We start from the raw sequence: 24133 nt of genomic DNA, 5'->3' as shown, positions 1-24133 counted from the left end.
GGGCCAGGAGGGGTCGGCATCCCTGAATTTCCGCGCGGGGCCCTCTGGAGGTCAGTGTTCGCCCGCGCTGCGGCGGACCTGTTGCGGGCCCGCGGAGGCTCCGCGGCAGGGCCGGGCCGGGCGGGAGCCGCCCCAGCTCGGCGCGCCGGCCCCGCGCCCGCGCCGCCCGCGGAGCCTCCGCGGAGCCGCGCCGCCCGCGGGCCGGCCCGTGCCCCCGCCCGGGGCGGGGCCGCGCTGCGGCGCGGGTGGGGCCGCGCGGCGGGAGGGGCCGTGCGCGCCCGCGGAGCCCCGCGGAGCCCCGCGGAGCCATGGCGTACATCCAGGTGCGTGCGGAGCGGCGCGGCGGGCCGGGGGCATCCCCGGGGGATGGGGGGGTCTCCGGGCCGGCGGCGGGACGGGTGCGGTGCCGCGGCGGGCCCCCCCCCCCCGTGCTCCGCGCCCGGTGCAGGTGCGCAACTTCGGGTTAAGTTCTGGGGAGGAGTTCCCGGAGGCGAAGGCAGCCCCCGGCGAGGGGCCGAGCGGGGCCGGCAGCTGTTGCTAGCGAGACACCGGGGCAGGAGAGGATCCCCGCGGGGCTGGCGAGCAGCCCTCGGGCCTCTCTGTGCTGGGGGAGCGGGATGGCCCCGGGGACGAGGAAGCCGGTCCCGATCCCGCACAAGGACTTCTTGGAGAGAGGAGGATGCTGAACCCCGCGGGCAGACCGAGATGCTGGGCACGGTCCGGCGGGTGGAGGGCACCTGCGGGGCGGGGAGCACCGGCGCCCTGGGCTGCGGGGAGCCCCGGGCTGCGCCGTGATGGATGGGCTCTCCCAGCATTGTGCGGCTGAATTCTTGTCGGGCTGGCTCAGACCCTGAGCGACCCCCGAGCCGCCCGCTTCCCAGCCATTGCCCCGAGCGCAGCCGCCCAGTTCGCGATGAGCCCGAGCTGGGGGAACATCTCCAGCCGGGCGGGCGCTGGTAGAGACCCCGCTACCGACGCCACCCGTGCCCCCGTCCCGCGGGGCCGTGTCCCCTCCGCCCGCCCCGCCGTGCCCCCCGCGGTCCCCTCCCGCTCGGGATGGTAGCGGGGATGCTGAGGGAGCTGTCCCGGGAGTCGGGCTGGAACAGCCGCGGGTGGACCCCGCCCGAGATGTCGGCGAGGCTCGGGGCTCCCGGCGCCCCCCGGCTCGGCGGGGTCTCGAGTGGGGCCGGGCAGGCCTTCAGCAGCACGGCCGTCGGGGCCCGTGGGTACAAGGGGGGGTACCCGGGCATCAGCAGGACATCAGCAACGCCCCGTTATCCCCACACCGGCGTCTCGGTCATGGTGGGATGGTGGGGGATGCGTGACTGAGGGGACCGCATTGTGCCCAGGCTGCGGTGTCCACTGCCGATGGAGCTTTTGAGCCTTTCCCGGGGCAAAACGCGGTCTGTGACCAGCGAGGACCCCAGCCTGCTGCAGCATCCCTGGGGGTACTTCCACGGTGGTTTGTTGTCACTGCTCTGAGGACCTGGCTGGGATTGGCGGCTCTGCTAACCTGGAGCATGTAGCCCCCACCCAGGGGCCCTGCAGCAGGTTGTGGAGATGGAGCCCTGCCCCCAACCTCACCCTTGATGAGGGTTCACTCGTGGCTGGAGACTCCCATCTGGCTTGTTCTCTGCTCGGCCAATTGGGATGACGTGGCAGAGCGTGCTGGTGCCTCCCTGGCCCTGGAGACTGAGCTGTTCTCCAGGGGTTGCTGAGCACATGGCAGCTGCCGCGCTCCGGGGATGCCCCAGTGCCAGCATCCTTCCCCAGGCCATGCCCCTCGTGCCCTCTGCGAGCCAGGTGGGCGAGCAGGTGCTCGTGTTTGCTTTCCTGCCATGGGCCCCTGCATTTCAGCCCTGCTGTTGACTTGTTTACCTCTTCAGCACTACCACACTCGGTTCTTGCCCCTGCCTCCCATTTGGGGTGGCCACAGGCTCAGTGTCGCGGTGCTGCAGGGTGGCTGCGTGCCCTCGGGGCTGGTGGCACACGGGCTGTGACCGTGGTGGCCAGGAGGGCTGTTGGCTGGGAGCCCTCCGTGTCCCTGGGGACCCTTTGGAAAAGCCCTCTCTTTGCGTGATGTGCTCGGCGTTCGATGGCATGGCACCGCTCCAGCTGCTTTGTGTTAGAGCCATTGAAATATCCTCCTTGCAGCCCTGCTAAACCACTGGAGCTTTGGCTGCAACTTTGCATTAATAAGGAATGATAAAGCCCTTTTAACCATTTAGCATTTTCTTAAACAGTTGGCCCATGGGTATTTGTAATCACTGCCTTGTCTCATTGCACCACAGCTCTTCTAGTCTTTTAACTGCTCCTAACAAGTGGTGGCCTTTTTGACAAGTACTGGCTTCCAAGAAGTTTAAAAGGAAGGATTGCACCAAAACGTGGTCCATGGAAGAGTTCTTGGAACTAAAGGCAACTTCTGCATCTCAGCTTCTTCAGAAAAGGCTGCTCGTATCATGTCATGAGCATAAAGCTAGGAACCAATTTCTACATTTGGAAGAGTAGGATTGAGTTTTTTTGTGGGTTTTTTTTTTTTTTTGTATTGCTTTGTTCTGTGGTTTTGTATTGGTTTAAGTTGTTTTTTTGTTTTTTTTAAGGAATTCCCACTATAAAAAGACAGCCAGGACAAATAGGAAACTTTTAGACATGTCAAGGGAATGCAATTTAAGACATTTCAGCAGGTATCAGAAATGCTAGTGAGTCTCCAAAGGAAATGGATCCATTATATCTATATAAAAAATGTTTCAAGGATGGCTTTGTGAATAAAAAACTGGTTTGTGATGCCTTCTTCCTTTGCTGTAGATTTCCTCTGTGGCTTGGGGGAGGTGGCTGCAGTGCAGATTTTTGAATGGGAGCATGACAATCAAGCCTTTAACTTCTACCTTTTGTGTTCTTCAAGTCACATCTGAGGATGAGGCTGAAGGTGCCCAGAGATGTGTGTGCAATAGAGAGTATTCAGTTTGTAGCCCTACCTAGAATTTTTTTTTTTTTTTTAATGAGTTGGCATTGGAACTCCATTGATATGGGCTGAATGTGGAGAAAAGCCTTTTTTTTCCACTGAAAAATTTGGATATGGTTTGCTGTCAGCAGCAAGTAGTTGCTGCAATTAGAGACAGGTTACTAAAGAAAACAAAATAAGTGGTTGCATGTGATACCCATTAGCAAGAAGCAATGAGCAGGATTTTCATGCTTCAGAATGGGTTTGGGAGTTTTGCTTGTGGGAAAGGGGGAGCAGAAGGACCTTTGGTGGGAAGGATTGGAAATGGCAGAAGATGATGCCCCATCAGACCTCTCCTTCCTCTAACATCTACAAGGTACTGTCTTGCCAGAAATTCAAACTCATCCTAGACTGGGGCATGTCATGGCAGAAAATTTAAAGTTGTTTGAGCATTGCTAACTTGTTTTTGTCTTTTTCATTTTGTTCCCCTTTGCTTCATCTTGGATGTCTAAAAGGACAGTTGGAACCAATAAATGAGGTGAGTTAATCTGATGATTCACTCCCTGCTCTGTCTCCTTGCTCCATCCTGAGGGGATTGTCTCGTGTTTTCTGACTCTTTACTGATGTTCTAGATATAAGTAATGGACTGCATTTTGGGCTGGTAATTTTTTGGTTTGCAGTGCCCAGATTTTGTTTATGGAAAAAAAAATGTGTTTTTCTTTAGCAAAAAGCCATGTTCCTATGAAATCTCTGCAGATCAGGTTCCTCTGAGGAAACCCCTCTGCATGGTCCACACTCATGAATGCTGCAAATGTCTCGAGTATTTTGGGGAGATAACTATGGAGAATGTCTCATACACTTTATTTCTTCAGTTTCTCAGGAGCATTTCAAGGTCACATAGAGCTGCAGAGCAGTTTGGCCCTGGGTGCTGGTGCTGTGCCCCTGCAGCTGCCTGTGTCCCACCATGTCACAGAGCAGTGCCCTTGTGCTGCTGAATGACCCCTCCCATGAACAGCAGCACTTGGGGCTGGTGTGGGTGGGAAACGAGCTGAGTTTTGGCTGTCTGCTCCTCTCAAAGCAGAGCTTTAAAGTGGGGGGGTGGCATGGAAATGGGGCCACAGGGTGCTGCTGCTCCGATGGGGAGCTGACACAACGCTGGTACAAGTGGTGCTGCCAGTGCCACCACAGACACCTAAGACAGGAGAGATTTCTCTGGGTCGAGTCTTCTAAAAAATATCATTGAAGGCTCTTCATTAAATTAATCATGGCAGCAGAGCAGAAGCATGAGGATAGTGTGCTCTGGCTAATCCATTTTTGTGGTGAGTTTGTTGGGCTGTAATGCTCCATGTGCATGGATTGTACAAATGTTACTGGTACATCTACAGGGATGAAGTGTGTTCACATTGCTGTGTTAATTAAATAGATCTTTGCTGGATTAATTTGATGCTTTCACTTACCTTCTGTTTTTAATTCCTTCTGTTGTATATTTGCTGACCTATTAGATTGTTGATGTGTGTGGAGGAATAGGCATGTTTCCACTCCAGCATATTGCTGTGCCATAGTGCTTTGTAAATCACCCTCTTGCCAACCTACATAATAATGCATTGCTACTAGAGAGGAAAATACCTGCAGAGAATGCTTATTTTCCTGCCTTGTTATGGCATCAGTGGGGTTGGGCTGGTAACTGCATAGCACTTGTCTGTTGGTATAGATGAAATAAATATAGTTCTTAATGTTCTGTTGCAGAAACACAAACACAGCTGAGTGTTTTTTCTCAATAGCTATTGATGGGTTGTAATCTTGTACTTTGGTTTGCAATGGCTCCAGGGTCTGCTCGCTCGGATCTCGGATCTCTTGCTGTGCCGATGGACTTGCAGGAATTGTTGTCAGAAGTGTTTTGACTGTAGCTGTTGTCAAACAAATGAAGATGAAGTTGAAATCCTGGGACCTTTTCCTGCTCAAACTCCAGCCTGGCTGTAAGTTTAGATGCATGATTTCCTAGCTTTACCCAAGGAGTAGGACTGCTCAGCTGTGATGAGAGTATTGATATGAATTGCAATGGGACATTCAGAGAATGCCACTTAGAGAGCAGGAACCTCCTGAGGGTGGGAATGCAGGCTTCTCCTGGCATGGTGAAAAAGGGCAGCTCTGTTAACTCAGATAGCAAGGTTAGTCTTTGTAAAAACTGTTTTTGATGGGTAAGACAGAAGTTGTTTTGTAAGCTGGCATAACAAGGACAGCTGTGTCCCCTTCTCTAAAGATGCCTTTCATCTGCAGTCCTGTTTCCTCTTCAAATGGACCAACCTCTGGAGCACTTCAACTTGGCTGAAATGCTGATGAGGTTGTTTAGAAATACTTTCTTATCCTAGCGTGAAGGTGGTTATCATATAGGCAGATGAAAGGCATAGCTGCCATGTGCTCTGAAGGAGAAATTCATTTAAAGTTTCATTTAGCAGGACTTGATCTCCTGCATCACCATAGTACTCTTCAGAATTTCTTCCAAATCATTAAAGAACCACAGCACCAGGTCTTATCTGGAGCTTTGATTGGTATGTTTGCACATCCACTACAAAGGAAGTCAGTGAAGTCTCCCCTCTTTACTCCCTCTCAGTCAGAAATCTGCAGACAGAGGTGACCCTTGGAGGCAGTAGTGAAGCCAAGAAGGGAGCAGAGCTCTCTGGTGGTTTAGTGCTGCCTTGTCAGCTGGGCTGGGCTTTGTGGAGCAGACCATTTGATGGACACAGACTGTGTCCAGAACTTGTGGCACAGAAGAGGCCTGCACAGTGCATTGTGTGATGCTCAGACTTTGGTACCTGGGCACTGAGGCACTCAGGTAATTTTATCTACTCCTGTGAGTATGTGCTGTTACTCTGTGTCAGCTCTGGAAGGGTCTTGGTGCTGCATGAAATAAATTTTCTCACGTTTAAATCGCAGTCTTGTCCATGCACTCTTTCGAATTCAGGTAGAACAGGATGGTAATTAATACTGAAGCAATAAAAATAGAGCTGTTCAGGATGTGTTAGAGTGGTTTGTAGAAGTGGAGCAGCATATTTAAGAGTCTGATATATGCTCAGAAACTGATTCACCTGCAATTAATGGGGAATGGAAACAAAATCAATGCTAAATAGGAAAGCATCACGCACAGGAGAGCACAGTGATGAGGCTGCAGTATTGGACGTGAAAAGATTGGTGCAGGAGCAATTACACCTTGGGAACAAGTAGCTGGGCTTGTGGTGAGAGGGTGATTCAGAGCTTCTCTGGTATGCTGAGCAGCAGAAGTGTGTTTTGGGGTGTGGAGTGGTTGTACCAGGGTGTAGTTTTTGACTCTGGGATTCTTCTGTCTGGCTAAAGGGCTGGCATGAGTGCTGAAGCCCTGTTCTTATTATCTCAAATTTCAGATATTTGTTGGTTTGCAGATGAGTTGGACTTTGCCACGAGCAGAGAACGTGGAGACCTTTGGACTCCATGGACTCTCTCCAGCCTGTGGTGTTTCTCCTGGTCCTGCTCCATCTGAATGCCCCTACAGTAACTTCATGGGATGGCCACAAGCAGAGGATGACACTCTTTGGTGAAAAACAGCCCAGTTCTTCACTTTGCAATTTATACTTCACCCACAGATGCTCACAGCCCTGGGAGGGGTCCCTGTGACCCCAGCCCAGGCCATTTTTCCATCTTTCCCTGCAGCTCCAGGTGGTTTGGTGCAGTTAGGGTCTCCCTGTTCTGCTCCGTGAGTTCCCAGAGGTGAAGCCTGGGAGGGGCAGCAGGCACCAAGAGGGGGACACAGCACAGAAGTGGCTTTGCTCTGCCAGGAGACCTGGATGCTGCCACACCTCAGGGGCACTGAAGTCACCCTCTCCTCTGGTCCCCAAGGATGCCTGTTGACACTTTGATGTATAACCTGGAGATGAGGCTTTGCTTGCTTGAAAATGCCGTGGGCTCCTCTTGAGCTGGCACGGCCCCAGAGTGGTGCCAGGCAATGTGATGATGCTCTGTGCTTCCAGGGGGATTTTGCTGGAAAATGGTGAGGGAGCACAAAAATTAAGTGAGGAGGACTGACTTAAGATGAGGGGAGATAGGTCCTCTACTTCTCCCTAAGGAGATGTGACTGAGAGGAGAGGGAGAGAAAATGAGCCTGTAGAGCAACAAGGGTCTGGAAGATGAAGAGGAAAAGAAAATAAAAGGCAGGAGTGAGATTTGGTATCTTTTGTTTGCTGACAAATAGGAGACCCAAGCTTTTTGTGTGCATGTTTAAGGTGGAAATGATCCCATGTTGACTCTGTTTTCACTGTGTTGATCTTATATTTTTATATCTGTATATGCATTTTTGGATGTAGGGAATGATCTCTGGAGTTAGAGGAGTTAGTTATTCAGAGTAAGAATTTGGACTTGTTCTTAGAATAAGGTTTTTAATGTTTTTAAGACCTCAGAGATCTGTGTATACCAGTTGAACCCCCTTTTTGTTTTTCCCTCTTTTATTTATGGAGAGGGGGGTTTTGTGGAAACCCCTACAATGAAAAACAGGTTTGACATCACCTTATTTTACATTTAGACGTGTACATTGAATTTGGGAACAAATCAATTTATTGTATTCCCTGCTTGCAGCCTGAGTGTTTTAAAAATAGATCTATGTTTTCAGCTGAGGTCTTTCCATCTTGCCTGTTCTTCACGGGCCTGAGACATTGGTGTGATGGAGAATGCAATTTGTGCCTTCCTCACCTTCCTACCCACTCCCCAGGGGAAAAGTGTTTTTATGGTCCTCATTGGTGAATGAGCAAACATATAAATGCCCATGGTTAATGACCCATCCTTTATATTTTGGCCCTAGATTTTCCCTTTAGCAGCTCTGAGGCACTTAATTGTCCTGGAAATTCAGGAGTGGACAATAAAGCTCAAGTTTAAGCCCTTCCTCTTGGGAGAATATGGATTTTTCTCACTTTCTTATTTTTTGGCAGTGGCAGCTTAGGAAAAAAAAACAACAACCAAACAAACCTTCCTGCAAGTCCAGTTGCAATGACCTGAGTGCAGGGTAACTTCTTGTTATTTCATGAGGAGCACTTCCATCCTGGTCCTTGCAGAAATGGCCTGGGAATGAGGGTGGATGTTTGAGCTGCTTGTTATGGAATATTCTACAAACCCCAAAGATAAACACTGCATGCTGTGAGACTGAATTGAAATCAGGACATGACTCCTCTTTCCAAAGGTTCAGATTAAACAGAAACAGAGCTGCTTTAACCAGAGCCAAAGTTTATTTGAGGAAAAATTATTGTGGCTCAGCAGCAATTTCCTTACTAAAGGTCATCTGTATGTTATTAACTCACTATTACGTTTACCCATTGTAGAACATCCTTAATGCCTCTCTTCCTGATTCCCTTTTCACCCTGCCTTGTTCTGTGCATTTGCTTCTCAAACACAGGCATATCCAAATGCCACCTGTGATTGTGTGGACCTGCATTTAGGCATGAAAAAGCTATTTGTGTTCCAAGTACTGATTATACATCAAACTGTATGGTTTGGGCTGCCTTTAATGGGCTGCAGAGCTGTGCAAATATTGTCTGCCCCTTTTAGCAGAGGGTTGGGTTTTGATTATTAACAGAATTTGTTTTTTAGTGTGGATGAGTTGTGTGGGTTCGACTTGGTGAAATTTGCATGGATCCTGCTGTGGACTTTGTGGCTTGGATAAGAATTTCCAGTTGGTTTGGGGGGTTGGTTTGTTTTCTTAATGCTTGTTGGGCTTTTATGCAAGTTTACTGCTTTTTGCAGAATATATCAATTGCTCTGCACCAGTCATTGGTTACTAATGAAAATGATTCAATATATTTCATTTATACCCAGCTGAGTTGTGCACACGGGAAGGGTGGCTTGGAAGCAAAATTCACACAGAATTCCCCTTTGCTTTGCTCATTTGGTGCTGATGCTTTCCTGTGATCTGCTGCTGTTTTCTGCCTGGTGGCCTGGCTGTTTTGCAGGATGCACCACAAGTCATGGACCCATTGTGTGATTCCATTTCCATCAGCAGCACTCCCCTCTGAGCACACAGCTGCAGGCTTTACCTCCTGCAGTTGTTACTGTCTGCTCCTACCCTGCTTTCAGCCAAAGTTGGGAGATCCTCACTGCTTTCAGGAGCCACTGAAGCCGGGATGTGTTGGAGTTTTTAACCAGAATATTGTTTTATATAAAAACAACTTGTGTGTACATGTAACTCCCCTTTCAGTTTGTTTAAATGTATCTATGTGGACTTTTTTTGATACCAGCCTTCTGTGGAGTCTTCTCCAAGATGCTACAAAACTTGCTTTGTCATTTCGATCCTGCCAAATTTCCTGCTCACACCAGATCTCTGGGCAGTATAATTATTGTCTGCTGAGAACCACATCTGGTTTGTGGAAGTGGATAAAAAGCAGCCAAATATTAAAAAGGGCATGCCAGTAAATAGCAAATAATTAATTGTGTCTGTAAGATCAAGTTTTGAAACTTTACTGGCAAACCTGCAGTGTTTTACCAGGAGGCGTGTGGTTGATTTGGGATACGTGAGCATGGTGATTTTCTGTACTGGTTCTTTCCTAGTGAAGTATGTTCTTCCAAAGTGTAGCTGTGAATTACAGTAGTAATCTGATGTTTGTGGGGTTTTGGTTTGATTTTTTTTTCCTTAGAGAGAAGTATAATATTTCTGATCAACATCTGAGTTATATGTGCCTTAGTGGTCTGTGTCATGCTCTAGTACTGATAAAACTGTTTGAAAGACAGGCAGAAAGTTGAAGAATGTGTTTTTTGCTTAGGTCTGAAGTCAGGTGCTCAGCCTTTTGCTTACCAGACTGATCAGGAGGTAGCCCCAGCATGGAGGGACGAGCACCCCAGAATGCCAGAACACGTTGTTATTCTGCATATACTCCTTGTACTGGGTTGAATCATCCAAAGGTCTCTCATTCTAACAGGATAAGCAGCCAAAATGAGGACAAAGATGGAGACTCTGATAATGCAATCAGCGAGCTGCCTCCCACTCTGCAGGATGTTTCCCCTGACAGAAGGCGGTCGTCCTCAGATACATCACGGTCCACTTACAGCCTCACGCGGCGCATTTCGAGTAAGGCCGTCCTTCCACCGCTGATGAATTCTTGTGGGGGAGAAAATCAAACTCTAGTGCTTGCTCTTTCATCTTTTGGACAGGGAACCAAGTCCAGTTGAAGGCACACTGATTAAAATCTCGTCCTGGTTTGCAGGAGCACAGTGGAAGGGGCCAGCCCTGCTTTTCTTGCTGAAGGACGAGCATGGTGCACAACTGCAGGTGGACAGGGAGGGAGAAGTGCAGGCCAGCTTGTGCTTCAGCATGGCTGAGGGTGCTGCTTATTGTTGGCAGGGCAGAGGGGAAAAGCCTCACTGTGGAGCCTGGCACTTCACAGACACAGAATAGCTGCACCTGTAACTTTAGTGTTTCTGACAATCACGTTTGTGTGTTTCTCTCATTCAGGTCTGGAGTCGAGGAGGCCAAGTTCTCCACTAATTGACATCAAACCCATCGAGTTTGGAATAATAGGAGCTAAGAAAGAAATAGTTCAGCCAACTATCCTGCGAAAAACCTACACCCCAGATGACTATTTTAGAAAATTTGAACCAAGGCTGTACTCTCTTGACTCAAATAGTGATGACATGGACTCCTTGACAGACGAGGAGATCTTGTCCAAGTACCAGCTGGGCATGCTGCATTTTAGCACACAGTATGATCTGTTGCATAATTATCTAATAGTGCGAGTCATTGAGGCTAAAGATCTGCCTCCCCCAATTTCTTACGATGGTTCAAGGCAAGACATGGCTCACTCCAACCCCTATGTGAAGATCTGCCTTCTTCCTGATCAGAAGAACTCCAAGCAGACTGGAGTGAAACGCAAAACGCAGAACCCAGTGTTTGAGGAGAGGTACACATTTGAAATCCCCTTTTTAGAAGCCCAGAGAAGAACTCTGCTTTTAACTGTAGTGGATTTTGACAAATTCTCACGCCATTGTGTTATTGGCAAAGTGTCAATGCCCTTGAGTGATGTAGACCTTGTGAAAGGTGGACACTGGTGGAAAGCCCTTGTGCCTAGTTCTCAGGTAACAGAATTTATCAGATTATTGCCACAGTTTTTCTTGCTGTTTTGGGGGTTTTCATGTGTGTGTGTGTGTGGTTCCTTTGCCTGTTGGCAAGTAATGCTGTTTCTAATTAGTAATTGTCATCTTGTTAACACAGCATCTGCTGGGTTGGGATTATGTGGGCCTGTGCCTTGTTTTTTCACTAACAGTGTGAGGTAGAGAAGCTGTTTTTCGTAGTCATGAGCAAAGATCCTGTGTCAGCTTAAACGAGGACAACTCAAGACTGCTCTGTAAGTCTGCACCTTTGGGAAGGTGTTTCTTGTAACTGCAGTGACCTGCATCCATTCTCAGAAATGCTGTGGCACTGTCCCACCTAGGTCATTCCTGTGCTCTGAGGACATGAGGGGAACTGCTGGTGCCAGTAATGATTTGATTCAATAAAACATGTAGAAGATGAAATCTACCCAGACCTGTGCTATAATGCATAAGCAACAATCTGCAAAGGAGTGGTAGATTTGTTTTCATCAGGTCCCTGAAAGAACTAAATTTGCCATAAATATTTGCCTGATGCAAGTGGGATGTTGCATGCATTTTGGGCATTTCAGCCATTCAGAGGGCTGGGAAGAGATCACTGGGTCTGTGTGCTTTCACCTCTGTTCTCAGGAAAGGGCTGTTAGTGGAAAGATCTGAGCTTTGCAGCCAGGAATGGTGGTTACCAAACTTGGCACCAGTGGTATCACCCACAGAGCTAGAGGCACGGAACCCTGTGAAAAACCAAGAGAACATCGTGTGAACAGCTCTCAAATGTTTTACTAAGGACAGGAATACAACACAAGATTGGTGTAACAAGCTTGCCTTTCCCAGTTCCTTTCCAGCTCACAAATTGCAATTTCCAAGGAGTCTTTACTGAATTAAACCCAGCTGGATGGTTCACTTTTTCTTTGATTTTTAGGTGTTCATAAAGGGTGCCATAGGCAGAGATGCTGGATGAAATGAGCAGTAAATGAGCCTCAATCCTGTTTTACATGTGGGTTCAAGAGTCTGATCTGGAGTGGAAATTTCTCATCAGACCTTTGTGGAAGGGGAATACCCCAAGGAGTTTTTGGAAGTGAAGCCAGCTGGGTTGTGGCTTTGTTCTGCCCCCTCTGTGTATGCAGAGCTGGGAGCACTTTACTCTCTTGCTCAGACCTGCTGCACTGTACAAAGGGGAGGAGGATCAGGGCTCCAGGTAACTGCAGGAGAGCCAGCTGGATTTCCTGAAACTGGAGTGTTGTGAGATTAGCTTCAACAATGTTCAGGCAAGAAAGGAAAGTTTTAGAAGTTGTGCACAAGTCAAAATCACGGGGTCCCTGAACATGTGTTTATGTAGGACATGTCCTTGCATCCCACTATCCTCCTGTGGTTTCCATCATGCAGTTTTGCTTCTCCCCCTACTTCTGCATGATAAATACTTCTCTGTATTTTGCATCTCTTTATGAGTAACATGGACTCATTCCACAGCTAATACAGACCTTGATTAGAAAAGATCATCTCTGCCTTCATGTGCCAAGCTCAGAGCCAGCTCTTCCTTTCCCCCTCTCCAAAGTTTCATTGAAAGCTGCTGCTGTTTTCAGCAGTGCTGTCTGCTTCACCAGCATTCAAGAGAAATTATTTATGCAGAAGTTGGCATTTCTGGTATTTATAAAGGGAAGGAGAAAGACAAAACTCCATTTGAATGCACAGGCTCAAAAGCCTTTTGCATTTATTCCCTTGCTATCATATGGAAAAACTTAGGCAAAAATTGCTCCACACTTTGATCAGTAAAGTGGCCCTTTCATACCTTTTTGCTGGTTTTACCTCAGCTGGCAGACTGCAACTGTAAAGGGATCAGCAGTGCTTGTACAGAACATCCAGGGATGATGTTTGGCATCATCTTCCCATATTTTCTCAATGATAAAATTTTTAAAGCTGAGTAAGGCATCTTTCATCCTGGTAGTGATTAAATTAAGTGATCAAAGGGTTAAGATAAATCCTGGAAGAAGTAAACCAAAGCTTATTGCTTTGAAAAAATACATTTTAATATCTTTCAATAACAGTGATGTTTGTGCTAGAAATTTCTGAGGGATTTTTTAGTACTAGTTGGAACCTTCTGCCTGTAGAATGATAGATTTGACATGTTGACAATTTTTTTTTATACTTCTCACTTTTTTGCTTGATTAGCTGAGGGACAGACAGCCTTTATCAGTTTCTTGTTGGATTGAACCTGAGCCTGCTGAAGTGTGCTTTGTGTTGAGAGATGCTGATAGACAGGGACAAAAAATAAATATCTACATGTAGTTGCATTTTATTTTGCAGAAGGTGTCCTTGGATCCTGGAGAGCAGCAGAAATCACTGTGGTGCAGTTCTGATCTTTAGTCAGGAAAATTGGCCAGTCTGAGGCTGTGACACAGAGCAGCAGCTGGCAGCACCCCACAGCCACAGGAGAAAAGGCTGAAGCAGTGCTTGGAAAAGCAGTAACAGGAGGGAGATAAACACAGACAGTCATAGACTTGATATGTGAAGATGGAAGACAAAAAATATGTGATTTTTTTTTTAATAGAATTTATAGACAGAAACATCATGAGATGGAGGAAAGTGAATCCAGATGGCAGGAGCTGTGAAGTTTTCTTTTCATACTGGTGGGAGTGGGAGGGCAGCAGGCATTGTGAAAGAGCAGAGAAAGTGGCCAGATGACAGGAGCTGAGATGAACATCTGCTTTGCACTTGCTGTCTCCACCTGGAAGCCATTGACACAGAGTGTGCTGATAAAAGTCAGGAGCCAGGTCCTTGTCCCGCCATCACACCGAGTTCCCTCATCCCAGAGCTGGAGCCTGCCTTGGTGCAGGGCTGTGCCAGCACCTGTGAGCTGCACGAGGTGGGGAAAGCCAGGAATCTTCTGGTGTGTGCAGTGTCAGCAGGGACAGGGAGCTTCTCCCAGGTGGGGCATGGTCCAGCTTTTACAGCCAACAACTCTTGGTTCCTCTGGGAGCTGGAGCCTGATGGGATGTACAGCTCCTCGTTGTTGGAGGAATATCTTCCTGGCCAGCTCATGGGGTGCTGTGAGTGAGCGAGCAGAGCATTCCCTTGGTGTAAGGAGGTGCTGTGCTGCACTGTCCTGCTCCCTGCCAGCACAGAGAGCCCCAGCACAGCTGGGCAGCAGGCTGTCCTCCCAGCCTGAGCAGCCAGAGCTGCAAAGTGCCTGGTGCCAGGGCTTGGGCAGGAGGCTGTGCCTGCACAGAGGCACCTTGTGAGCCCGGATCCGCGCGCGGGGGATCGAGCCCAGAGCGGAGGCACGGCAGAGCTGCTGCCTGATGCATCATCAGAGCCAGCAGCTAGGCAGAAGGACTCCTTGTGGAAAATGTCAGTGCAGGTATTGCCAAATTCTTTATCCTTGGTGGTTCTGGAAGGCTTTCTCTTGCAGGGTAATTATTGCTTTTCTGAAACGCAGTGGCTGCTCATGGAAAGGCCCTTAAGTCCAGTCCCCATAGGAACACTCTGCACTCCTTAAATATCTCCTGAAATGTGTGTGGCTTTGCTTAATTACCATGAATGAAGTTGGCAGGCCTCGCTGTAGCTGGGCTCACAGTCGCATATTTCACCGCTAAAGCGAATTCTGAAGCACATGTTCAGGACCCCAAGTTTTATTGACATATGATTCATTTCTCTTTTGGCAGATTTGAGTGGGCAGGAATAAATGTTTTAGACCAGCGGTAATGAGAGCTTAGAGATCATTCTGCAAAAGAAAAAAAAAAAAAGCCTAGTTATGGTGGGAAAATAGCACGAAGTTCCATCTTCCCTCAAATTAAGCCATTTTTATAGTAGAGGGAGTGTGTATTGGGCTTGCTGTTTTAACTTGATACTATGAGTGCACTAGAATGACCTGTCAGTTCTGATGTACAAAGTGGTTGCACGGGGCCATGTTTGCTCACCAGCTGGATGTTAAAATCACCCTGGAAGTTTACCTGTGGCCAGTGGAGGAGGTGGCCCTGGGCAAAGCCTGGCAGAGGGCAGGATACCCCCACCCTGCAGGTCACTGGAGTTAGAACTGTGATGGGATGTTGTGATAGATGCTTGTCCATCATGATAACATTATTAGCTCTTAATCTGTGGTTTGTTTTCATATTTTGGCTTGTGTTGTTCTATCTTCTTTTATTTCACTCTGTATGTTTGTTTTTCCTCAATTCCATTCCAGTAGTTTTTTTTCCCCTTTCCTTTTTGAGTCTGTAAAGCTCCAGCATTGATTTTTTTTTTTCCTTGATTGTTCTGTCTTTATCCTTTTCTGTCTTCTTGGTCACCTCATCCTTTCCCCTCAGTGCTGTTCACTCCTTGTCCTTCCTGCAGACCTGGGCTGCTGGGAGTGTATTTTGTGGAGAAGGAACCCAGAGGAGAGCCTGGTGGGGTCCAGGAGCAGGACCTCTCCATAAGATATCTTCTTCCCTAAGCTTTTTGCACAATGGAGGTTTTCTCACGGCCTTTCAAACTGAGGCAAAGACACTTTGGCTTTGGGAGGGATTTTGTGACTCTCTTCATCATACATCCAGTTGGGGCCAGTTATGTAGGAAACACTGCTCCTATTCAGTGGTAAGGATATTTTTTCTCAGGTTCTGGTCCTTAATAGCTCAACCTTCCCCAAACAATGGCTGTATCACAGGATGCTGTAGAAAACCTGTTAGAGCAAACTGTTCTAAACTACCAGTTTTCTAATGTGCCTGGAGGTACCAACACAGATAACCTTGAGGAGGAAAATCAATCTGAAACTTCATTAGGAGCGATGCATAGATGTCAGTGCTGATGTCATGTGCTCTGGTTTGGGAAGGGTTTCAGCTGCAGAAATTTGCTGGGTGTTGTAGCAATGCACAAGGAACAGTCTGGGGGGCTGTGAAGAAGGAATTACCTGGCTCAAACAAGTGTTCATTAATTAAAAGCCCATCTTCCTTTAGAGGAGCTTTTTTGTTTCAGATATGACAGAAGAGAACAGAAAAAACTTCTGGTTCGAAACCTCTGGGTTCAGCCCAGGCAGTAGCTGGAGAAGGTTCTGGATCACAGGCGAGCCCAAGGCTGCACATCCAACCTGGCAGTGTGATACAGCCAGAGTGAAATGTTAATCAGACCTTCAGGAGAGCCTCAGACATCCCAGACTTGGTGTCACTCCGGCATCTCATCAAACAGGAAATTGCTTTTCCAGGGTCATTTGGGATCTCGGCACGGATCAGCTCATCATCAGCATAATAATGGCAGCTGAAACGATGCCTTAGCATAGAGGGGCACCTCTGCACGCTGCCTGCTGGGAGCAAAACACCGAAGGCAAAGCCAACAGCTCTGTGGTTTCCTGATGAAAAGACCTAGGAAACACAAAATTCAGGCACTTCCTTGCCCTCGGTGAGCCGATGGCAGCTCCTGTGCATGAGCTCCATCCCCTGCTCTCAGCTCCCCCGCAGGAGCCGGAGCGCTGGATGCCCGCTGTGGGGCAGGGCTGGTGATGTTCTGTGCCCGGGGATGCCTCTGGCAGCACGGCTGATCCCAGGCTGGCTGAGCGGGGCTGTCCAGCGGCAAAGGGAGCTGAAAGCTCCTGCCTTGCCCCTCCTGCTCTTGGAGCAGCCCGGGAATCTTTGCTCGTTCGTGCCTAGGGCGGGTGACTGCAGCGCAGGAGCGGGCTGAGCGTGTGCGGCAGGGCGGGGCTGACAGCCAGCCCCATTCATCCCCGGGTGTGACATCCCCAGTGTCAAACCGGGGCAGCATTGGCAGCACGGCTCCCAGATCCCCTCGGAGCTGGGAGTAATGCACTGCCAGCATCAGGGGCAGGTGGCTGCTGGCATCTTGAAAAGGCCAGTCACTTGTCCGGGGAGCTGAGCTCTGGCAATCTGGGCTTCCTTCTGAAACACCTTCTGCTGCTGCTCTGCCTGCAGTGGGGCTGCCCTTCCCTGCTGGCTCTGAGCACCCCCATCCTGCCATGGCCTCTGTTCCGCCCCTCAGAAGAATTCACACAAATGTGGGCACTCTTGGAGAGCATCAAGTGGCAGAAGGTGCTGTTGAGATTTGTGAGATCAGGCTTGATCTGAGACTGATCAAAGCTGCTCATAGCCTGCCTCCTGTCTTCAGTGGACCACACTTACAGAATATAACATTTTATATCTCCCCTTACTCAAATTTAAGCCTAGATAGCCAAAAGGATTTTTCTAGAAGTGCTGAAATCCCTGTTAGATTAGGTCCTACAGAAAATTAGGTCCTACCTTTACCTGAGGAAGGCTGGGTGGGTTGGGCAGCAGTGTGATGGTTTCACTGTAGTGGCTCCTTCCATCATCTCTGCAGGGGTGATGGGACATGGTTCTCCTGCCAGTGCCTAGGTGAGTGTTCCAGATCCAGCCTGACCCTGTCAGTGTACAACATTGGGCTCTTTCTTGTAAATGGATCATAAGTGAAAATGAATTCAGAGATCTGCTTTCCCTCGCTGAGCTCATGGCTCCTCTCTAGCCCAGTTTTTCCTGCAGTTCTTGGATAAGGTCAACAGGTTCTATCATTGGACAACTCCACAAGTAATTATCCCAAATCTGAATGCAGATTTTCACCACTCTAAGCCTGAGGTGACTGGAAAGGTCCTACATCACTGCCCCATGCCAGCTGCCACCTGGCTGTGCCAGAAGTTTGGTATTTGCAGCTGGAGCTGTTTGTCTCTCCCCAGCAGGTAATAAAATCACTGAGCAATTTCCTAATTTGCACTGTCCAAATGCACCTGAATTTCTAGAAATTTAAGGCTGAATGGAGCCTGACCAGCAGTGAATGCATCTGGAAGTAGGGCTGGGTCTGTTAAAAATGTTGTTTATATGAGCTGGGGTGAAGGGATGCCTTGTGTGGCTCCTCTTGAGCGTAGTGCTGTGGGCATTGTGATGCTTCCATCCTGTCCTGGTAATAGGATTAAAAATCACTGACTGTTCTTGATGATAAACATGTCTGCAGGCTGTTCCAGCTACAGACCTGAGAGGAGCATTTTTGGGCAAGATCAAATGAAAGATGGTAGTTTAGATCAATTAGATGGTGTTTAAACCACCTGGGATGTGAGACTTGGATCCTTGTGTTGTGCCACCACAGGGTACCAGGGTGTGTGTAGGAATGTGAGTGTTGTGTGCATATTGGGTCAGGTATGTGTTGGGGAGTGGCTTTTTGATGGAAAGAACTTAAAACATCATCTATTGAACAGCACAGTGATGTGGGAGCTGGCCCGGGTTGGAAGAGAGGGGCCTTCTGGATGAGGCAGAAATACTATAGCAGCAAAAGAAAATACCTGTGGTAAATGTGAGTGTGGGTGCTGTGGAGTCACAATGCTGCCTCACAATGTGGCCCACAAGCTGCTGTGACCAAAGGAATTTGAGTTCAGAAATCAGATGCTTTTCTGGTTGGGTTACCCAGCAGCCCCAGCCTCAGTTTCCCTGAGCCACTGATGTCTTTGCCAGGGATTGTGCCTCATGTGCTGGCCCACCTGCTGATGAACCTGGTTCTTTGGGTCAATTCAGGCTGTGGCTATTCTGAGAACCTTTTACTTTACTGTCTACCCATAGTCTCTGGTTTCTGTAATCTAATATTTGGGGCATCAGTAAAGAAATTTAAGCCTTTTGTTATGATTGTAATACCACTGCAGCTCCTTTTCCTCTTGGAATGGGCTCTGATACCTGACCTAGGTTAGTTTTGGGCTGTTTGACTATTTGGGATGAAGCAGGAGCTCTGCACTCCTGCGTGGAGCTGGCACTGGGCAGTTGGATCAGTTCCCTGCCTGGACTGCTGCTGTTTCCAGGCTCCAGAGTGGCTCCAGTGTGTGCATTTTGCATCTGACAGTAAGATCCTCTCAGAGCCAGGTCACGCAACTCCACAGGAGAGGTTATTTTAAACCCTCACGACTGAGGAGCAGTGGTGTGAGCTCTCCAGCTCTTTAATTACTAGTTTTACATCATTAAGGAACAGGAATGGTGGCTGAAGAGCTGTATTGCTGTGGAGCTGTGGCCGTGGGGCAGCTGGTGAGCAGCAAGGGCACAGCCAGGCTGTGCCAGGGTCTCTGGCAGGTGCCAAGGGGATCTGAACTGCCTTGCTGTCACCCAGGGATGCAGTAACCACTGCATGTCTGAACTTCCCAAGTGGCTCCTGTGGCCCATAGGGGAAAACAGAATGTCTTCTCAGTGGGTCTGTGTTCTGCACCTTGGTAAGATCAGAACTACCTGGAACCATTAAAAATGGAGCAGGTAGAAGCTGCTGACCTTGTAGCCCTGCCTCCTTGTAGATCCCCTTTGCATGGCTGCTGGGAAGCTGGTGAAGGATTGGTGATTAGAGAAAGATCTTCTTTTGGGGATAGTTCCTTTCTTGTTTCCACTTAGCATGAGGTACCAACAGATGGTTCTTGGTTGCAGTTCAGAGCGTGACTAAAATTCATTTTTCAGGCACTTAGACAAATGGGATTTATTTAATTTCTCTCCCTTCTCTTCCCCTCTGAGCTCTGTTCTAAATCCTCACATTCTCTTTTCCCTGCAGAATGAAGTGGAGCTGGGAGAGCTGCTATTGTCACTGAACTACCTACCAAGTGCAGGAAGACTGAATGTGGACATCATTAGAGCAAAGCAGCTCCTTCAGACAGACATGAGCCAAGGTTCAGGTAAAGGGCAGTGCATTTCTCACATTACTCAAGCACAGATTATATGTGCTTTAAAGCAGAGCAGTGAGGCTGCAGTCTGTGGGGGACCCAGGGAGATTTGATGCTCAGTTCCTGTTAATACAAGGCTCTGGATGTTCATCTTGTATGTACAGACAACAATAAAGAAAGTATTTTGATCACTTACTCTGAGATATAAGGGAGGGTTTGCCAAATTTAAGCTAAAGACCTCTGAGCCAGGCTGAGGTGAGGAACCAGAGCTTTGATCCCCCTGTGCTGTGCTGTGTGAGGCAGCCTGTGGGCATTGCTCCCTGCTGGCCCTGGCCACTCTGGCTGGGACCTGCTTTGTGCCTCTGTCCTCAGGTGGTTTTCCCGTGTTCCTGCCCCAGCCTCTGCTGCTGCCAGAATCTTGGCATTTTCCAAAAAGAACAGCGTGCTTGGTCTCTGTCAAGGCTGACATTAACTGTGCTTTTGGCAGGGGCTGTTTTTAATCCAGCTGCCTGACTTTTGTCCCCACTGCAAATCTCTGGGAGCAGCGTGGGGGTACCAGTGGCAGGCATTGCCAAAGGCCATTTCCCAGCACGCTCCATCCTGTGGTGCCCAGCCCTCGTGAGCAGGGCTGCTGCCTCATGCTCCCCATAACACAGGGCCTGTGCTTTGTGCTCTTTGCCAGACCCCTTTGTGAAAATTCAGCTTGTTCACGGATTAAAGCTAACAAAAACCAAGAAGACTTCCTGCATGCGGGGCACGATAGATCCCTTCTACAATGAGTCCTTCAGCTTCAAGGTTCCCCAGGAGGAGCTGGAGAATGCCAGCCTGGTGTTCACAGGTAAGAGTGCTGTGCTATCAGCTTGGCTTGGCCAAGCAGCACTTGTGGGTGTGCAGCAGACTGCTTGTCCCAGCCTGCAAGGGGTGCCCATCACTGGGGTCTCCTGGGCAGCTTCAGTAGCACCCTGTCCTCTGCAGAAGCTGTCCCCAGCACTGCCAGCCTGGCTGCCAGTCAGTCCTGTGCTCAACTGGTCCCATTCAAAATGCTCCTGTGCAGAGGAGGAGGAGGAGCATTAATTGCCCTTCTCAGTGGCACCCAGCCTGGGCACAGAGTCAAACTGAGAAGGATGAGAGGACAACAGTGAACAGTGACAGAGCCCAGGCACTGGTAAAACAACTTCTGGTACTTCACATGGTTTGCTGGTGAGAGGATGCACCCACAGGTGTTCCACAGTGACCTCAGCTGCTCTGTGAGCAGGGTTTGCTCATGCCTTTGTTTCTAAAGGGCTGGGGCTCCATGCCAAGCCCTGCATGGCACAGCTGAGATGGACCCAGGTACAGACCACAGAGCCTGGGGCCACAAGCAGGCTCAGAGCTGACCTCACCCCAGAGCTTTGTCAGCTCTGGAGATGCCTGGCTGGGGTAGCAATTTCTATTTTTAAGCCGTTTCTGAATCTCCTGTGTTTGTTCTCGAGGCATGAAGACAGGCAGTAGAGCCTTGGTGCTGTGGGCAGGAGTGGCAGAGCACAGGGCTGCAGTCCTAGGCCAGGACCTGCTGGGGCTGGTGGCATTCTCTGCCTTTTCCCACCATCAGAGTCGTGAGCAGGGCTGCAGGGACCCCTCTGAAGGGTGGGGTTCCCTCCCCTGCCGTGGCTGCACTCCCCCCATGGAGGTGTGGAGCTCAGGCTCCATCAGGAGCAGGGTCAGACCTTCTGGCCCTCTGCAGGATCAGAGGGGCTGGGTGGTGGGGCCCATACTCTCTTACCACATTGGGCTCTTATGCTTGACAAACACTTTTTTTGACTAATTTTCCATCATTTATTTTGATGAAAAGAATCTGCTTCTGAAAGGATTCATTTTGAAGTATTTTTTTTTTCTATATGAAAGATACAGGTGTCAAAGCTGGTTCAAGGAGGCTTATTGCAACCCATTAATTTGTTTCCAAACGTGTTATAACAAAAAGTGATGCTGATTAGCAGCTTAAATTTTGCCCTTCATGCTCAGCAATTTCCTCAGCAAAACACCTATGGTTAATCACTGCTTTGCATGCATGTCACCCTGACTGTACCTTGCATGTGCAGTGATGAATTTTCTCTTGGAAGCTTCCATCAGGCGACCTTGTGACAGATGTGCATCACTGGATTGTTTGTTTTCCCCTTTTCCTGCTGGGAGCAGGAAAGGCAAACAGAGTAGCAGCTCTGCAGTTGGGAGGGTGACTGAAGTTAGGATTAGTGAGTGGATCTCTGGGTATTTCTGTGTGTGCAAAGGGGTGTGTTCCAGCGAGCCAGAGGGAAGTTGGCTGATCCATCACCTGTCACGCAGCCGGGTTTCAGCGCCGAGCCTCGTCAGTGAGGCTTCATTTTCCAAGTGACAGATTGCTTGCTTTGAATTTGCAATAGATAATCCCAGGCCAGAAATGTCCCCGGCAGCCCCAAAGCTGGGAAGGAATGTGCAGAGCTCTGGAGGAGCAGTGGGGCCAGGTTCCCCTTGGCTGAGGGGTGGGGTGCAGGGTGGGCACGGCGCTGCCTGGGCTGGGGCTGCTGCTGTGCCTGGGACACTCTGCTGTGGGATGTGTGCTTGGTGGAACCAACAGAGAGCTGGAGCCAGGGCTGCTGCTCATGATTTTGGGTGTACAGCCTTCTGTGGGCCATGCCTGCACTGTCTGTCACAAGGACCTCTGGATCAGGGACGTGGTGGTGCTGAAGGTGCTGAGCCACATTCAGCGTTCATCCAAGTGACAGATTTGCTCCTGATGGGGGTGGAGGTGTGTCCCCACAGAGAGTGCAGCACCACTTTATTCCTGTGTGCATCTGTGGGGTTCTGGGTTTCTGAAGGTCTGGGAAGGGGTTGTGGAGTTCCCCACAGAGCTCCTTCTTGGCACCTTACATTATTATTCAGCTTAAGGGCTCGTGAAGGGCTTTGGGATCTTCTGTTAAAAGATAAATCAAGAACATATGTTTGGCAGTGTGGGTATCTTGCAATGTGAACATCTCTGTCTTGCATCTCTGCATAGCAGGGGAGTAATTTTGTTTCATTGTTTTTTTAACTTAGGTGTTTTGGGGTTCTTTTTTTTTGCTGCAGTGGTGGTTCTTTCTGTTGTGTGTTTTGTTTGGAATTGTTTTTTATTTCATTTCTCTTCTAATCCACATCTCTAGTCCATTAGGTCAGTTAATTAAATTTGCTGTTGAGTCAAAGTCCAATTGAAAAGTAAAATAATCCTGCTTGAAGGGTGGGTGATGATGCTTTGAATGGAGAGAGAGAGAGCTGTAAAAGCAGCCAGGGGAGCCAGAAGTGAGTATGTCATCAATAATTTAAAGGAACCTTTATTGTGGTTTTGTATTCTGGACCCAGTCTGCAGCTGTCTTTACACTGGCTTGGCTTCACTGGCAAGCCCTGGAACTCTGCCAGTTCCCATCAGCTTGGGCTCCTGGCTCCCACTGGGGCTGTGCCACACTGCAAAGGAGGGCACTCTCCACACAAAGTAAGATGAATTTTGTTTTGCCCCTTGTGTGTTTTTCTCCTGTGCATCTTGTATCAAGCTGTCTGTGTTCAGTGCACTCTGGTGTGGATTTCTGCACTGTTTGCTGTGAGTTACCAAGAGCTGTGTGTGCAAACAGTGGAGACACAGGGTAAAGCACCATCCCAGCTTTCCTGGAGGAGTTCTGGAGAGCTGAACTCCAGAGCAAACTCGGGGCTGAAGCACAGCTGGATTGGAGAGAGGCCCTGGGTGCCTCCAAGGTGATGTGCACAGGAAGAGCCCTGTGTTAGCCAGGGTTGGAGGAGAGGGTGGGTGGGCTGCTTCTTTGGTCTTTCCTCCTCCTTAGGCACACAAGGATTCAATACTGTAAATTATTGGCATTTACAGACCAAAATGCTTCTCCTTCCACGCTGGTGCAGGACACCTTGTACCAGCTATCTTCCTGCCTTCCCCTCTGCTCCTTCCTCAGCTGCTGCTGGAGCTGTCACTAACTCATGTGTCCCAGTCCAGTGCCCAAAATGAGGTGGGATGAGCTCTGGTGGAAAAGGCCTCTCCAGGAAAAAGCATCCAGGCTCAGGATTTGTGCTGCAAGTACTGCCTGTTAACAGCTTCTTCCCAAAAGAGGCTGAAACCAGGAAAGCCACTCATACTCATAACAACTCTAATGTCCTGACAAAAAAAAAAAAAAAAAAAAAAAGAAAAAAAAAAAAAAATGAGGCAACAGCTGTTGGAGAGGATGTTTAATTTTGATTTCCTTCATCAAACATGTTGTCTAGGTAATGAGCAGCCATATACACATTGTAACAGAAATGCACTCTTTTGAGTGGTTCTTTTTTGCATTTTCTGGGGGTTTTTTTGGCAACCTAACACATATCCCCCATGTGCCATGTTCTGCTTGAGTGCAGGCAAGTCATGGGCTCACCTCCTGCAGGTGAGGCAGGCTCTGAAAGGTGGGCTGTTCTCCTAACCATGTACACCTGTGGGCAAAGGTGTTACTCTGTCTGATGCAAGGGGA

General features: G+C 48.9%; 1 protein-coding gene across 1 annotated transcript in view; it reads left to right on the top strand.

Annotated features, from left to right (window-relative positions):
* Positions 1-246: 246 nt before the first annotated feature.
* Positions 247-24133, top strand: part of SYT17 (synaptotagmin 17) — a 34211-nt gene continuing 10324 nt past the window's right edge. The window contains exons 1-7 of the mRNA XM_021539806.3: positions 247-323; positions 3462-3479; positions 4769-4917; positions 9871-10019; positions 10404-11023; positions 19535-19655; positions 20326-20481. Of these exons, the coding sequence (XP_021395481.1) occupies positions 309-323; positions 3462-3479; positions 4769-4917; positions 9871-10019; positions 10404-11023; positions 19535-19655; positions 20326-20481 (1228 nt within the window). The 5' untranslated portion in view covers positions 247-308. The remainder of the gene's footprint in view (positions 324-3461; positions 3480-4768; positions 4918-9870; positions 10020-10403; positions 11024-19534; positions 19656-20325; positions 20482-24133) is intronic.

This window comes from Lonchura striata, chromosome 16, assembly GCF_046129695.1.
Source record: "Lonchura striata isolate bLonStr1 chromosome 16, bLonStr1.mat, whole genome shotgun sequence".
Classification (NCBI taxonomy): domain Eukaryota; kingdom Metazoa; phylum Chordata; class Aves; order Passeriformes; family Estrildidae; genus Lonchura; species Lonchura striata.
Note: the sequence above shows the minus strand (reverse complement) of the source record. Positions and strands in the feature narration are given on the sequence as shown.